Below are 16,125 nucleotides of genomic sequence, written 5' to 3' on the forward strand. Positions count from 1 at the left end.
CTTCGATGCAGATAATACATTGGGATTAATTACTATAGACATCACAGCATCAAGAACAGAAGACAAAGCATTGTACAGGCCAAATGCTATGTGGCGTCACACATTGGAAATCGTTTAAAAAGGTCGTGACCTAAACCAAAACAAAGCCAAAGAAGATATTTTAGCTGGCAGCAGAGGATCTTCAAAATTGTTCACCAGCTGTTAAGTACCTATTTTAATTTTGTGATCCTTTACTTTGTCCATATAAGTCTTTAGAAAAGGGATGACTTGTACACTCCAATCAGCCAGCATAAGGAGCAAAACATTTTTGAGAAGAGCTGATTTTCAGATTAATTTTATAATCAACTCTTCTTGCAGGCTTGCAAGTAAAGTCTTCAATATCCTACAAACTGACCTTAGAAAAGGTATTATGTGCATCCAGAAAGTAAGTTACAATGATTGATTTTAAAAAAATCACTGAGTAAGAAATACTTATTGGAATGTTTACATAGATTCACTGGCTACTTCTCAACATAATCACCACTATTGCTGAGGCATTTATCACAACAGCACACCGCCAACTGTCTACCCATTTCATAGGAGCTTGCTGCCAACATCCACAGCCTCAAAAGTCACTTCATTCTGCACCAATGTGTTGTCATGGAAATGTTTTCCTGCCAAATGCTTTATGAGACGGAAGAGATTGTCACAGAACACTTGCCAGATTTCTCTCTCTTTTCCGTCTGGAACTTATTACTGATGAGAGAGAGTAGACTTTGGGATCTGAAAGTGTTCTGAAAAACTAATTCACTGTTCATGAAGAGAAACAAAGAGCTCTCAGGATTGTTGCATCTCGCGCACTGTATACGGTCTGGTGACTGACCCCGTGCTTCCCACACTCTCGCGTGTTACACTGTTACACTATGGTAGTGACACTGAGCAGCAAGTGATCAGGCCATTGTAACAAAGGGGTGCAGTGGATTATTGAGAAAAATTAAGTGAAATCCATAACATAAAATACTGTAGTGGACAGCACTACATATTTACTTGCTTATTGAGTCTGGACAAAGAATAAGATATGGAATAATAATATGGGCACAATATTTTAGTTTGTAGTACGAATTGACCAAAATTCAATTTAAGCAGTAGATTTGTTGACACACTTCAGCAAGAACCAAATGTCTGGTATTGATTAACCGAGTTATCGGTGTATCAGATATCAAAATAACGGGGGTTTACTGTATTTGTTTCCTAATGGTGATGGTACGTTTCAAGATGACAGGTCCCTGTTCACACAGATCGCATCACCCAGGACTGGTTCCGTGAGCAAGAGTATAAACTGGTACATCTCCCCAGGTGACCAAAGTCACCAGATCTCAACATTATTGAGCCTTTGTGGTCTACTTTGGAAAGAAGGGTGTATGTTCGCTGTCCGCCTCCATCATTATTATCTGAACTTGCCACTATTTTGCAGGAAGAATTGTGTAAGTTCCCTATATTTATCCCCTCCCAAATGTCTGCAGCTGTTGTGGGTGCCAAAGGCTTTCTTACAGTGTATTAAGCATGGTAACATGTTACATTTTTGGTATTTCCATACTTTTGTCCACCCACTGTATTACCAATATGAGTGATGGTATCGTTGCAATGGTCATCTCACGGTTTGCTAGCAGTTTCTACATAAATGATGATAATGCCAATATGTAAACTACAGTAACATACGATTTTAGAATGGAACTGTTAACAGCTATTCTCTGTTAATAAGTAATAGTGACTGAGGGCACAAATTATTAAGGCATACAACTTTTTTTCTTTTTGTCTGCCAACACAGCTGGAGTTCTAGGGAACAACAGCTGAAAATTATACTGAATGACAAAGTGTGCATTGCGTAGTTGTTTTGGATCGTCATTTATGCAGAAGACTAATGAGGACCACTTTGCTCATGTTTTGCATGGAAGTGATGGTTGCAGATGTAAAAATTGTTCCTGGGTTTCCTTCCATACAAGTACTGGAACCATCATGTTTTGCAGCACTGCTACATTTTGATAGGAGCTTTGACAACGATTTGCTTTACTAAGGCACTGGGACTAGTGGAAAAAATAGTGTAACTCCAGTGGCACAGTGCACTGTATCATATTAACTCAATGGTCAGTCATCCACTTCAATCATTAAGTGATTACTCAAAAGTAAGAAAAATATGAAAAGGGGTGGGGGGTGGGGGGGTGGGTGGGGGGGTGGGTGGGGGGAAGGAGGCAAAGAAACATTGTATGACAATGACTTTCTCCAAATCTCCAACAATGCTCGAATAACTTGTGGACAGTAGTAATCATCTGTCAGCGAAAACAAAGGAAAGGGATAAAAGAAAGATAATTGATTAGTTAATTAAGATAGTCAGTGAAAATTTCGCATGAGGATATGATGAAAAACAAGAAGACAAGACAATGAACTGATGATATACAACACCAGAGAAGTAAGAAGTGGCAGAGAGGATTGTCAGCAAGACAGAAATGAACAATGAAAGTAAGCTGATGGCCTGTTGCAATCAGAAAGTAAGTACATGCTGTAGATAAGCAGGTTTGTAAGAATTAAATGAAGGAGTACAAAATTACTAACTTCAGACAGTGTAACAGAAATAAACATTAAAAACTGGTTGTCAACAGAAACAGTTTAACAGATAGAAATATTACCAGTTTCTTTAAATCTTCATGAAGCCAATCCATAAGTACAGTGAGGAATTCATTTGAATCTTGTTGTTGAGATGTTCGAAACTGCTCTCGGAAACGTCCAACCACTGCCTAAAACAGAAGAAACAGAACTAATAGTACTGGAAAGCTACCCCATAATTATAAAGAGTTTTCTATAATTTTCAAAAAATGATTATCAAATTCAGAGAAACAGATACCAAGATTCAAAATTATAACAAGTTTTAATCTCTATTGACATCCCCTACATCTACATCTACATCTACATCTACATGACTACTCTGCAATTCACATTTAAGTGCTTGGCAGAGGGTTCATCGAACCACAATCATACTATCTCTCTACTATTCCACTCCCGAACAGCGAGCGGGAAAAACCAACACCTAAATGTTTCTGTTCGAGCTCTGATTTCTCTTATTTTATTTTGATGATCATTCCTACCTATGTAGGTTGGGCTCAACAAAATATTTTCGCATTCGGAAGAGAAAGTTGGTGACTGAAATTTCGTAAAAAGGTCTCGCCGCGGCGAAACCTGATACAAAATACCTCCGTGTGCATTTATATTACAATGCCCTGCTACACATTTATTGTCTGAAGGTTGAACCACCAGAGTAAGATGTGTGACACTTTTTATGCGGAAGTTCAAAAGCAAGAAAAACTACTGACAAGACAGGCATCAAAAATTAGTAAATAACTCAACTCTGACAAGATACACTAATTATTTCAAGTAATTATAATAAACATGTTTAAGGTGAGATACAACTTCTCAGTGGCAAAATACGTAGCTAGTATATAGTAATGCCCAAGGCAGTATGGTTGTATGAAACTGAATCCATTCAGTACTTTAATTTCAATGCTGACAAAAAATTAACTTATGATATGGTTGGAGAATTTTGAAGGCATTTACAATTGTTGTTATGTAACACTGATAAACAAATGGATTTTTTTCCTTGAACATGCTCAATGGAAGAAAATCACTGAATTTATATTACTTAATACTTACCGAAGTTAAGAATAATATGGATAACCATACATAAAATTAACATTACTAGGCAATAATGGAGATGTGAATACCTGATTTAGCTGTTGAATTTTTAGAGATGGCCATCCTAATAATAGCATCAGGGGAGAAGAACTGCTCAGTTTAACAACAAGTTTTTCACAACATATTTGTTGTATTAAATGTTCTCAAATGCACTGGCGTAGAAGTGCCCACTGTGACCAGATATTCCATTGAAGTGAATGATGAAATGTCACTTTTGGTCCCACTGTGGTTTTTTGAACAGACATCATGATATACGAAGTATGTTCAAAAAATTCCAGAACATTCGTAATTTTGCACCAATGGCATGTTGGAGTGAAACTCACTTATGGTTCAGTGCTGTATGGAGTACAGCATTGTGTTACACAGTTTTTGAATTTTGAGACGACAGAGTTAGAGGAGCAATGTGTCTGCAATAAATGTTGCATGAAACTCAAGAAAACATTTACAGAGACACGCCAAATGATGGAGAAAGCCTACAGTGATGAGTGCTTAATGCCGTACTCAGTGTTACGAATGGTTCACATGGTTTAAAAAAAGGCTGGATGAAAGTTAAAGATGACCCTTATTCAGGACGCCCTCAGATGTCTGCCAACGAAGCTCATGAGAGGAATGTCAACGGAATTGTGTGTACCATTTGAAGACTGACTGTCTGAGAGACTGCAGAAGAATGTAACCTTTCAGTTTGATCATGTCATGAAATTCTGACAAGCATCTTGGAATGCATCGTGCTCCTGCCAAATTTGCCCCATGGCTCATGAGTCAATACAGAAAGACTTTCGCCTCACAATTTGTGAAGAGCTTTTGGATTGAGCAAATGAGAATGACATGTTCCTTAAGAGTATCCTAACTATTGATGAGACCTGTATCTATGGTTATGATGTTGAGACTAAGGTTCAATCATCACAATGGATCTGAAAAGGTTCTCAAAGACAAAAATGTTCTTCAGGTCAGGTCAAATGTCAAAGCCATGCTGACATTGACATGCTGATAATTTTCTTGGACTTTAAGGATTAGTTCATCATCAATTCATGCCACAGGGACAAACTGTTAATTGATTGTAGTGTTGGGATGTGTTGCAATGCCTGTGAGGAAATGTGAAATGGAAACAGCCTGAAATGTGGCAAGACAATTCACAGTTCTTGCAGATGATAACACTTCTACACATTCATGCTCAAAAAATGAAACCACTGTGCTGTCTCATGCTCTGTACTCTCCAGACCTGGCCCCTATGAACTTTTTTATTTTTTATTTCCAAAGTTGAAAACCCCATTGAAAGGACGAAGATTTGCAACAATAGATGACATAAAAGAAAACTTGCAGGTGGCACTTCGGAATTCAGTAGGCACAGAAAGACTGCTTCCAGAAGTGGAAACAGCATTGTGAGTGGTGTATCAATTGTGGAGGAGAGTATTTTGAAGGAGACCATGCACAATAAGTAAAATGTAAGGGGAAAAAAATCTTGTGAACCAAGTTCCAGAATTATCTGAAAAGTGCTCGTGTAATATGGGATACATTCGTATGCAGACTGTAGTGTCAAGCACCTATTAACACACATTGATGAGTGGGAATCCTGTTATCTCTGTTAAAGTTGTTCACAAACATTCTAATTTATACAGTGTCTTTGATGACTGAGCCTCAGTAGTTTGAAGTGTGGGCTGGAATCCGTCCGTATCTTCTAAAACAAGTTTTGGTGCTAATTTGTAAGGCTAGATTTCTATACTTGATGTGTGTTAATATTCAGTACAACTGTGGGAGACAATTCAAACAGACTTTCCTACGTATCTACTGCTACATTCTTACAGAATATTATACTCGCCTGGGACTCTGAAGCCAAACCTACTCTTCACAGGATGTAACATCTATTTCATTTTCTTAGGTGGCTGAAAGATTATTTTAGACTCATGCTGTATGTCAAATTTTACTTGATGCTGCTTCACTACATGGAAGGAACATTGTGTGATGATTAGGTTAGAGTAGATTTACTTTAATTCCAATTTATCCATAGTGAGGAGGTCCTCCAGAATGTAGAACATGTCAGAAAAACAATAATACATGACAAATATTTACAACTATTTGCATCAAACCAGTCTCAGGACTGAAGACCACAACAACAACAACATTTGCAACTAAAACAAGTAAGCTAATGAACAGTCCACAGGTCCCAAGTAGAATGATATCTCTCTCTCTCTCTCTCTCTCCCCTTTTTGTAACGGTTGTAATGGTTGTAATGTTTAGAATGCTCACCTGAAGGACATGTTCTCTAGTTCAGACCTGTCACAAACAATTTCAACTCCTTATCTGAATCGGAAATGTGAAAGATCCATAAAAAGATGGGAAGACATCCTGTGTTGTCCCAGTGGTGTAGCTTTCTGAAGATATTATGGCTCTTAGTGCTACAGGGTTTCTCAAGATTGAAAAATAGGTGATGCTTATGTAGGAAAACTTCCAAAAGGGTGAGGTTATCAATGACAGAATAATACCAATATCATTCAAAAAGTAATCCACAGATAAATACCTCCTCCTTCTGAACCTACATTGGGAAGATCTAAGCAACTGTCTGGAGCTTGGAACTGAAACATGCAAACATTTTACCATTTTCTCCAAGGGCTGTTTTCTATACAGTTCATAAGGGGAATATTGTAATATCTAAATGTGCAAGAAGAGATATTCCTTGGCTTCACAAGAGGGATTAGGATGGTTTTCTTCCACACATTGGGCAACTATCTCGTTCCAGCTAAACAGCATAGGGGGCACTACTTTTACTGCCCAATGAGGTATCATGGCACTGTTTAATGCACTGTACATGAGCAAATGCCATGCCATGAACAACAGACAATCCCAAATACAGGTCTCACATAGAGAAAGGTTGGGTTTATAGACTTTCTCATCCCTGGAACAAAAGTTACAATTGCCTCTCTCACTGATGACTCTGAGCTGCCTGAAGGCCAGTTGCTGAATGGCAGTAATGCTACATCTGTCAAGTATTTTTCTATGTCCCTTGATCTGGTACACAGACTTGCACTAAGCATTAGGGCACCTCCTACCGAACCCAAATATCTTCTAGATAGTCTCTCCTGTGAACCTGCAGCAACTTACACAAACCAAAAATTACTGATTATCTTCAGGGAAAAAATAATCAGTTGTGATTTAATTAATGCCAAAATGTCTAAATGAAGTTACTTTCTAACAAAAATCTGGGTGAACTCAAAATAAAATGTATAATTTCTTTTTCTTATATTTGTGATTATTTGCTCTTGTTAATGAAATATACTAGCTTGCATTCATTTTGCAAGACAACTGGCTAGGTCCTTTTAAGCTGCTTAAAAGATAGGCAAGTACTAATAGGCACAGTAAAAGGGAGTAATGCATTTTCTGTTTCAGTTGTGTAACTATAACATTTACATTCTTCTGACTGATTTTCAAATGTGTCCACACTACATAAACATTACGAGAAGCCATATAGGCTTAGAATTCAGGTCAGTACATGTGCAAGTTCAGGAGAGTACTGAGTAGAAATCAGAAGTACTTATATGGAGAACAGTACAATTTTCAATTTTCCTTTCCTGGAATTGTCTCAAATAAAAAACAAACAATTTTTCATTTGTAACTTTCGATCTGCCTATAATTTTAGCTTTTGCCAATGATTATCTGCAGGAAAGGCCAGAGCACTGATTCAAACATATCAAATATATTACATATGATACTGTACATGACGATAGTATCTGTTCCTGAAAGAACAGTTACGGTAGATGACCATGCAGCTTTGCTAGAAATGAAATGATAATTAAATTGACACCCTAGCTGCAAACAGGCATTGATGTACTTCATTAGGGACATGTTGAAAATGTGTGCCCCGACCGGGACTCGAGCCCGGGATCTCCTGCTTACATGGCAGATACTCTATCCATCTGAGCCACCGAGGGCACAGAGGATAGCGCGACTGCAGGGACTTATCCCTTGCACGCTCCCTGTGAGACCCACATTCCCAACATGCCCACACCACTACATTCGTAGTGCGCCTAAGAGATGTTTGCCCACCATACTCATTACTCGTGGAAGATTAATCTACCAAGTCCCGTACGAGTTCGGGCATAGTGTGTGCGTTCGCACAAGGTCAATGACCGGGAAGCCATATTTTAACTATACATGACGATAGTACCTGTTCCCGAATGTCCCTAATGAAGTACATCAACGCCTGTTTGCAGCTAGGGTGTCCATTTAATTATCATTTCATTTCTAGCAAAGCTGCATGGTCATCTATGGTAACTGCTCTTCCGGGAACAGATACTATCATCATGTATAGTTAAAATATGGCTTCCCGGCCATTGACCTTCTTGTGCGAATGCACACACACTATGCCCGAACTCATACGGGAGGGGGGACATTAAATGTGAATGAGACAGCCGTTTCATTTTTCAAATCCCATTAATTTTCCACTGTTCAATGTTAACATAAGCAGTTTACAGTAGATCAACAATAATCAGTTATTAGTGCAGTTTGGAACTGAGGGTTCATTTCTTGATGAATAGTTTGACTTGTTCCATATCTATACAGTTTGTGCTTCATGATGATGTCATTATAAATGAACAGTTGAATGAATGGAAGTGGCCATAAAATTTATGATGACTTATCTTCTGGCTTTTATATTTCTTCTTTGTGCAATGTCTAATAAATATTTACAGCATCACAGGTAACTTGAAATAGAAGCGGTATTATACGTATAAGTGAAATGAGTAGGTGAATAATGTAAGTTGCTTATCAGATTAATACTCATCAGATGGGTTCAGCTGTTTAAATTACACTCAGACTGAGTGCATTCAAACCAACCAACAGAAGCTCTCTACAAATAGGAACCACAAGCTTAATGGAAACATTCAATGCAGATTTGTATGAATCTGTCAGTACACTGGCACAGGAAATCTTTGTCAGTGCCTATACAGTGTATGCAAGAGTTACTGTTTTTTTTTAGAAATAGGTTAAACATCAACAATTATGCACAAAAGAGTCCAAATTAAGGGCACACCCTGCTGCTTTGTAATGAAGATTTGAAGATGTTCTTGCGGTGGAAGATTTACTAACTATAAATAAATTGAATGTTTTTTCTAGGTCTATGCAGTTGCAGTGCATACTGAATGTATACTGTGATAACTATATTGGTGTCCAAAATTAAAGCAACAAACTGCTAAGTCCCCATCCTGTGTCTAATTCATGATATAATCATACTCACTGTTCACAGGTACCCGTATGGTTATGTTCTGCATGGAAGTTGCATTTCAGTCAAAGGAAAACCATGCCAACGATGAGATCAGGGCACCAATCAAATGGAGTAGTGTTTGTCGGGTAGTCCCACATCCACAATTGCGGTGTACTCAATCACAGACAACGCAGTATGTATAGAGAAGATGCTTACCAGACTCTCTGCAGTGGAGGGCCACAGGAAGAATGGACGCAGGACAGTCGCAAACTCATGTGGCCTGATGGCTTAATATAAATCGTTCTGTTGTTTCTCGGATGTGGAGACAGTTTATAGAGACTGAAACAGTATCATGAAGACAAGAGCAAGGCCAACCACGTGTAACATAAGAAAGAGAGGACTGTTATTTGGCTGTAAAGGCATGACGGTACTGCCTTAGTCCTGCCCAGCAACTGGCATCGGACCTCACAGCAACCACTGGATGTGTTGTACTGTGGCATGGGGATGGTTTTGACAGAGTGGTGTTTATTTTCAGAGACCTGCAGTATCTGTGCCTCTGAAGTTTCTTAATAGAAGAGAATGTCTAGAGTGAAACAGTGGGCCAGTTTTCTTCTCATAGATGAGTCCCAATTTGGTCTGGAGAATGGTTCTTGGAAGATTCACATCTGAAGGGAATGTTGAACACAATTTTGAGACCCGAACATTGTGGATAGAGACCGACTGCGGAGGATCGCTAATGGTGTGGCCAGGGATAACGTTGACAACTCTAATACCTCTTCATGAAATTGTTTGGGTGAATCAGAAAGGTTTAACTGCTGTCAGGTATCGTGACAAGGTCTTGGGACCTCATGTACAGGTGTTGCAAGGTGCTGTGGGTCCAGACTTCATACTGATGGACGATAGTGCTAGACCTCATAGAGAATGAGTGGTTGATGTTTTCTTGAAAATGGAAGATATGCTCACTCTTTGGATTTGAATTCCATAGAGCAGGTATGGGATGCACTAGAGAGACGGGTTGCATCACGTCAATATTCACAACCACTCTCCAAGACTCGCAAGCAGCTCCGCAGGAAAAAGGGGTATTATTGCCTCAACATCACATTGCTGACATTATTCACAGCATGCTCCGTTGTTGTCAGCCTGTATTGTTGCCAGAGGTGGTCACACCGTATAGTGAGCACATTAACCAGTTGCAATGTGTGTGGAAATCTGTTAAGTTGGGGGAACACACACATTTTCATCTACTTTTATGTATATTGCAGTTGTTTATGTTCTGTACTCTTTATGTTGTTTCTACTTTGGTATCACCTGTTTATACTGTTTTGTGGCAAAATAAACACAATCTTGCAAAACTTCCATTTTTTGCTTTAATTTAGGACACCAGTGTATTTGCATACAAGATTTTGCAAAGATGTTCTGGCATTTTTTTAAAACAGATATTTTATGTAGGGCAACAAAACACAATAGCAATCATAACAGGAACTGCTTTTTAACTACCAATTTTGAGGAAGAAAATAAGAGATACACAAATATAAAGCTGGACAGTCAACATACCTTCAGGTCATCACACACAAAGTATCTGTATTGACCACTCCACAAACTCATTATAACAACAGCTACTGCCTCCACAATGCAGCCTCTTGTATCAGACTGTTTGTTTACATAGTTACGATACGTCCCCTGCACAAAAAATTCTTTGAGTTGAGAAGTATTACTGAGGCACTGTAAAATTGAGTTCATGTAGCACGTATTGCCAAGATTTTTCAATCCGGTTAATCCTCGCTCCTGAAAATGAAAATACAATAGTGTTAGGAATGAAGTGCACAGGCATTCAATTAACAGAAAATATTGTGCCAAAAGATTTTCTGAAGTGTAGACCATTTATTAGCAATCAAAAACACTCCGAACCAAAATTTATCACCATTGACCAAAAGTCTCACATTTATAACTGAAATGTAAGTTTACAGTATATGAAAGTTTGGGCATATCCACATAATCTTTGTAAAGAAATTTTTTTTGTGTGTTTTTTTTACCAGACAGAAGCATTATCCTCAGAAAATCATCAAAATGCTAACTTATAGAATGGAATTCAAACGAAGTCAGTAAATTACAAATAGTGATAAAATCACATTTTTAATGTCAGAAAATAATTACTTAGAGTCTACATACCTGTCTTCTCTCAGAAAAATACATGTAATTTCTCTCATTGACTCAGTATTTTACTTAAAATGCCTATTAATTTATCTCCAGAAAAAAAAAAAAAACAATTATGCGAGGGCTTGCTGGAAAGTAACGTCTCCAAATTTTTTATGAGGAACTCTTAAAACTTTTCTAATAAAACAAATGTTCCTGAGATTCTACATCTTTATTCTTCATGTGTACACATTTGTTTCTCTATGTATTCACCATGGCAACAAAGAAATTTTTCCTAATGAGAGACCAGTTTGTTGATACTGTCACTATAGAATGTTTGACTTTGTTGATGGAGCCACAATCTCACCTATGATTGCACTGCTTCATTACTATCAAAGTGAAGTCTTGAGGTGTGCTTTATGTTTTGCAAACAGATGAAAATCAGGTGGGGCCAAGTCGAGACTGTATGGAGGACGACTGAGGACAGTGAACCCCCTGGTATGTTGGATTGTTGCAGCACTCGTGTGTAGTCTGGCAGTGGCATGCCAAAGGAGAAAGTGTATACGAACTCTTCAAATTCAAAACTCAATTACAGCATGCTGTTTCTCAAACACTGACAATTACATTACATACTGCCATGTTACACATTGCTATTTGGAGCCTTCTAGCAGCAGAGGGTGCAAATACATAAACATGAAGAATACAAATGCAGAATGTTAATAGCATTTGTTTTATTTTAAAGGTTTTAAGAATTTTCACATACAAAATTTGGAAGCATTAGTTTTCAGCACACCCTCGCACATTAAAATTATGTTGCTGGACCAAAGTTCGAACCCAGAACCTTGTCTTTTGCTGAGCTACCTAGCAATGAATTGCAATGTGCCCTCATAGTAACATTTCTGCAGTACCTCTGTCCTTCTTTCTAAACTCCTTGGAAACTCTGATGTACACTCTGTTGGACTAGCACCTGTGGCAGAAAGAATATTATAGAGAATGGGTTAGCCACAAGTGAAACTTTCACCCTGTTGTACACATACCACTTCAGAGTGAAGATTCATTGAAGTAACATTTATTATCTCAGCAAAACTCATAATTATTAATGTTTTAGTTAGGTACAGTCAATATTGTAATAAATGGGAGCAAACCTCTATTCCAGCAATACTACCAAATAAGTAACAAAGGAAACTGTTCTGTGGGTACAACCACGTAATATAGGAAGGCTAGTTAAAAATGGAATTTAAAATCTGTGATGTGGACCATGGTAGAGAGAGTTATCATTTGCTAATTAAGATGAGAATTGCGGGAGGCTAAGTGACAGCAGTGTTTTCCTCAAAGCCATCAGTCTTTCAACTGTTTTGATGCTTTCATTTAACTCTTGCTATTCTGAGCTAACATTGTCACTTCTCTCCAAGTACTGCACATGCGCACCCATGCAAGTTTCACTTTTTACCTCACAACACATTTCTCCTTTTATTTACTCTTCCCAATAGCAATGTACCTATTTGTGGATGGCATAACAAATCCCCTAATCATGTCTTCTCTGATAAAAAATTTCTATAAACTACTTCCTGTCCGCTACTTCTGGTATTTTATCCATTAACTTCATTTTTGCCAATATCTTTCTCAAAAAACATATTTAAAATAGTTCCCTTTTTTCTTCCACAATTTTTATTGTCAGCAGGATAATTTTCAGATAATACCTGATGGTAATGAACTCATTTCTGGCACATCTGTGCATGCACATGGGTGTGCTGGTTCACCACAGCACGTTACCAAGACACAACCAATACTTTTTTGTCCCATTTTGATCTGCTGGCTACCAGACTGTGAACATACGCTTTGATCCAAAATATTTTAAGATGTCAAAGATCCGTCCTGAAGAGGACCAGAGCAAGTTGGTCAAAATGTCGGCAACTTAGTCATTTTAGTAGAAAACAATGATGCAGCCCAACATCTAAAATTATTTTATCCAAAATCCAGCTTCCTGTTTTCCCAAGTTTCTTTTGGAGTCTTGGTTTTCAATGCCATAATTGAAGATCGGTAAATTAGGTGGACTGCAGCTAACATTGCTTTTGCCTAGCATTTCGCAAATTTTCTTCAATGAATAAGCATCCTGCTTTTTCTCCTATCACAAGGTTATAATGCTCAGCTATTGAATTTTGTACTGGCACTTATGATACATAGTCTGATGTTGGGTCCCTTCCTGTCTTAAAAAAAAAAAAAAAAATCAAATTATCTTTCATAAATATTTTCTGCTATTATGTGCATGCGAGTACATATCCTTCTTCTAGTTTGGCTTTCAACTAGGTTTTTAAAGTCATGAATTAACTATGGTCCTTCATCTTTATGCCTAGTTGTATGTACAGAAATACTTCCTGGGATAGTCATCAATTAAGTAAAGAAGTATTTGCCCTACTTTGCATCAGCAGCTCACAAAAATCTGAGTGTAGTACAAATTATGCATGAAGTATTAAATACTCCCTCTTACAAAATGCCACTAACCAGACCTTTATGTAGTTCATGCTTCAGAATGCAGATGACCTATCTTTGACACAAGTCTGCAGTGTTTGATTGTAATACTGATTTTCTTTCAAAATTCTGGGCATATGTTTTGTCTGTTTGGTATGTTCAATTTGCTAATGACACAATAGCAAATACCTTTTTAAAGGTGTCATAAATACAACAGCCCTGTTTTCACATAAATTCAAATGGCCTCCTTCTACTATTTTACCAACAGACACTCCATTCATACTCAGCTGAGGTAGGTATAAAATGTTCTTTACTTTAAAGCAAGATGCCTGATGTTTAAAATGAATTTGCCAAATAAATTCTGGGCAGAAAAAGTTTTCACTGCAGTCTACTTAACTAACAAACCCCCAACTCAGGCACTGAAAGACCAGATTGCAGAAGAAACTGTGAAAAGCAAAAAGCAGGATCTTTGACACATTAAAATATTTGGATGCAAGCTCCTACATTCACATTCTTGCAATTTGTAGATAAAAACGGGACAAAAAAGTAGAGTGTTTCTCAGTGTGAAAATTTTGGAGAATGGAAGGCCTATACACTTTTTGAACCAGCCCACCACAGAACCGTAAAAGCGATGAGTGTTATGTGTGATGAAGCTACCTCAAAATATCCACCTTTTTGATTTGCAGCTCCTTGCATTGGCTTCAAAATAGTATAAAGAAAAAACTGAGTCTCAGGAGCCTAGCTGATTATTTAGCCAATTCATGGACCTGAAGCAGAATTAAATAAAGACAAACGAACAAGAAGAAATTGATCCCAAGTCTGGGACTATCAAACCAAGTAGGAATTCGAGGAGAACTAGCTACAGTGCAAAAAATTCTCTAACAAATGAAGTATAAACTGCAAATTCCCACAATTCTGCAGATACTGTTTCAGCTCTATCATTTCTGTCCTTCAAATGTGAAAGTAAAGAAGCATTTCACTCAAGTCTATATCAATATCTGATAACAGTAGCAAGCTTTTTTCACTTCTACTAATCTGCTTCTGATGCCTGCTTTCGCCATACTTGCTTGCTAGATAGTTTTAGTATCCTCCCCACAGCTGATATCTATTGCCATGGCCACTCAGAGATGATTACATCCTCATTTGGACGAGTGCTGCTTATTTGCTTCCAGTGTTAAACTCTTGCAGCACATCTTAGTGGCAAACATATCATACCTATTCATGAACGCATTCAGAAACTTGACAGTATCCACTAAACTAAAACAACTGCATTCTTTTATAAAAAAAAGTCAACTACAGCATTAATTTTATATCCCAATCAGTAGAAATTGCACATCCACTAAGTCAGTTTTACAAGCCGGCCATGAAATTTTTGTGGTCAGCGACATTTCAGCATACTTGAACCACAGTTGATGCTTGCAACAAATGCAACACAGTATGGGACTGGTGTTGTTCTATCTTTTAATATGATGTCTGACAGATCCGAATGCTTGACACTACAGTTGACGCTTGCAACGGATACATCATAGTATGGCAGTGATGTGATTCTATCTCTTAAAATGATGCCTGACAGATCTGAAAGACAGATTGCTTAGCAAATAAATAGAAAACAAACTTGGCAAGGATCAAATGGAATCAAAAATTAAATTGACTGAACTTTATAAAACAGTAAAGAAATCACTCACTCGTGATGGTCAGGAGCCATTTTAGAATACCAAATAATAACACAGAGTAAAAATAGAAATGAAGCTACAAAGACACTCATCAATTCAGGGACATTGATTATGAGAACTTCTTTGGGGGCAGGCAGGTATCTACATCTACACAGATACTCTGCAAGCCACCGTACGGTGCATGGCACAGTGTACCACTACTCGTCATTTCCTTTCCTGTTCCACTCACAAAAAGAGCAAGGGAAAAATGACTGTGTGCTTCTTATGCGCGACGTATGTTGGCAGCAGTAGAATCATTTGGCAGTCAGCTTCAAATGCTAGTTCTCTAAATTTTCTCAATAGTGTTCCTCGAAAAGGAGATTCAGGGATTCCCATTTGAGTTCCTGAAGCACCTCCGTAACACTTACATGTTGTTCAAACCTACCGGTAGCAAATCTAGCAGCCTACCTCCGAATTTCTTCAATATAGTCCTTCAACCCAACCTGGCACAGATCCCAAACACTCACACAATACTCAAGAATAGGTCGCATCAGTGTCTAATATGCAGTCTCCTTTACAGGTGAACCACTCTTTCCTAAAAATCTCCTAATAAAACTGAGGTCAACCATTCTCATTCCCTACCACAGTTCCCACAAGCTTGCTCCATTTCACATTGCTTTGCAACATTATGCTCAGATATTTAAATGACTTGACTGCATCAAAGAGGACACTAATAACATTGTATCTGAACATTAAACGTTTTTTTTTTTCCTTACTCATCTGCATTAACTTACATTTCTCCACATTTAGAGCTAGCAGCCATCCATCACACCAATTAGAAATTTTGCCTAAGTTGTCTTGTATATTCCTACAGCCACACCACAGCATCATCAGTAAACAACTGCAGATTGCTGCCCACCAAATCATTTATGTATATAGAGAACAGCAGCCATC

General features: G+C 37.9%; 1 protein-coding gene across 2 annotated transcripts in view; it reads right to left on the reverse strand.

Annotated features, from left to right (window-relative positions):
* LOC126269060 (ubiquitin carboxyl-terminal hydrolase 8) overlaps nucleotides 1-16,125 on the reverse strand; it is a 228,810-nt gene that overhangs the window by 40,717 nt on the left and 171,968 nt on the right. For both annotated transcript variants that reach the window (XM_049973962.1, XM_049973963.1), the window contains exons 12-13: nucleotides 10,472-10,702; nucleotides 2,664-2,771 (exon numbers count right to left, since the gene is read on the reverse strand). In XM_049973962.1, the coding sequence (XP_049829919.1) occupies nucleotides 2,664-2,771; nucleotides 10,472-10,702 (339 nt within the window). The remainder of the gene's footprint in view (nucleotides 1-2,663; nucleotides 2,772-10,471; nucleotides 10,703-16,125) is intronic.

The sequence above is a fragment of the Schistocerca gregaria genome, chromosome 1 (genome assembly GCF_023897955.1).
Source record: "Schistocerca gregaria isolate iqSchGreg1 chromosome 1, iqSchGreg1.2, whole genome shotgun sequence".
Classification (NCBI taxonomy): domain Eukaryota; kingdom Metazoa; phylum Arthropoda; class Insecta; order Orthoptera; family Acrididae; genus Schistocerca; species Schistocerca gregaria.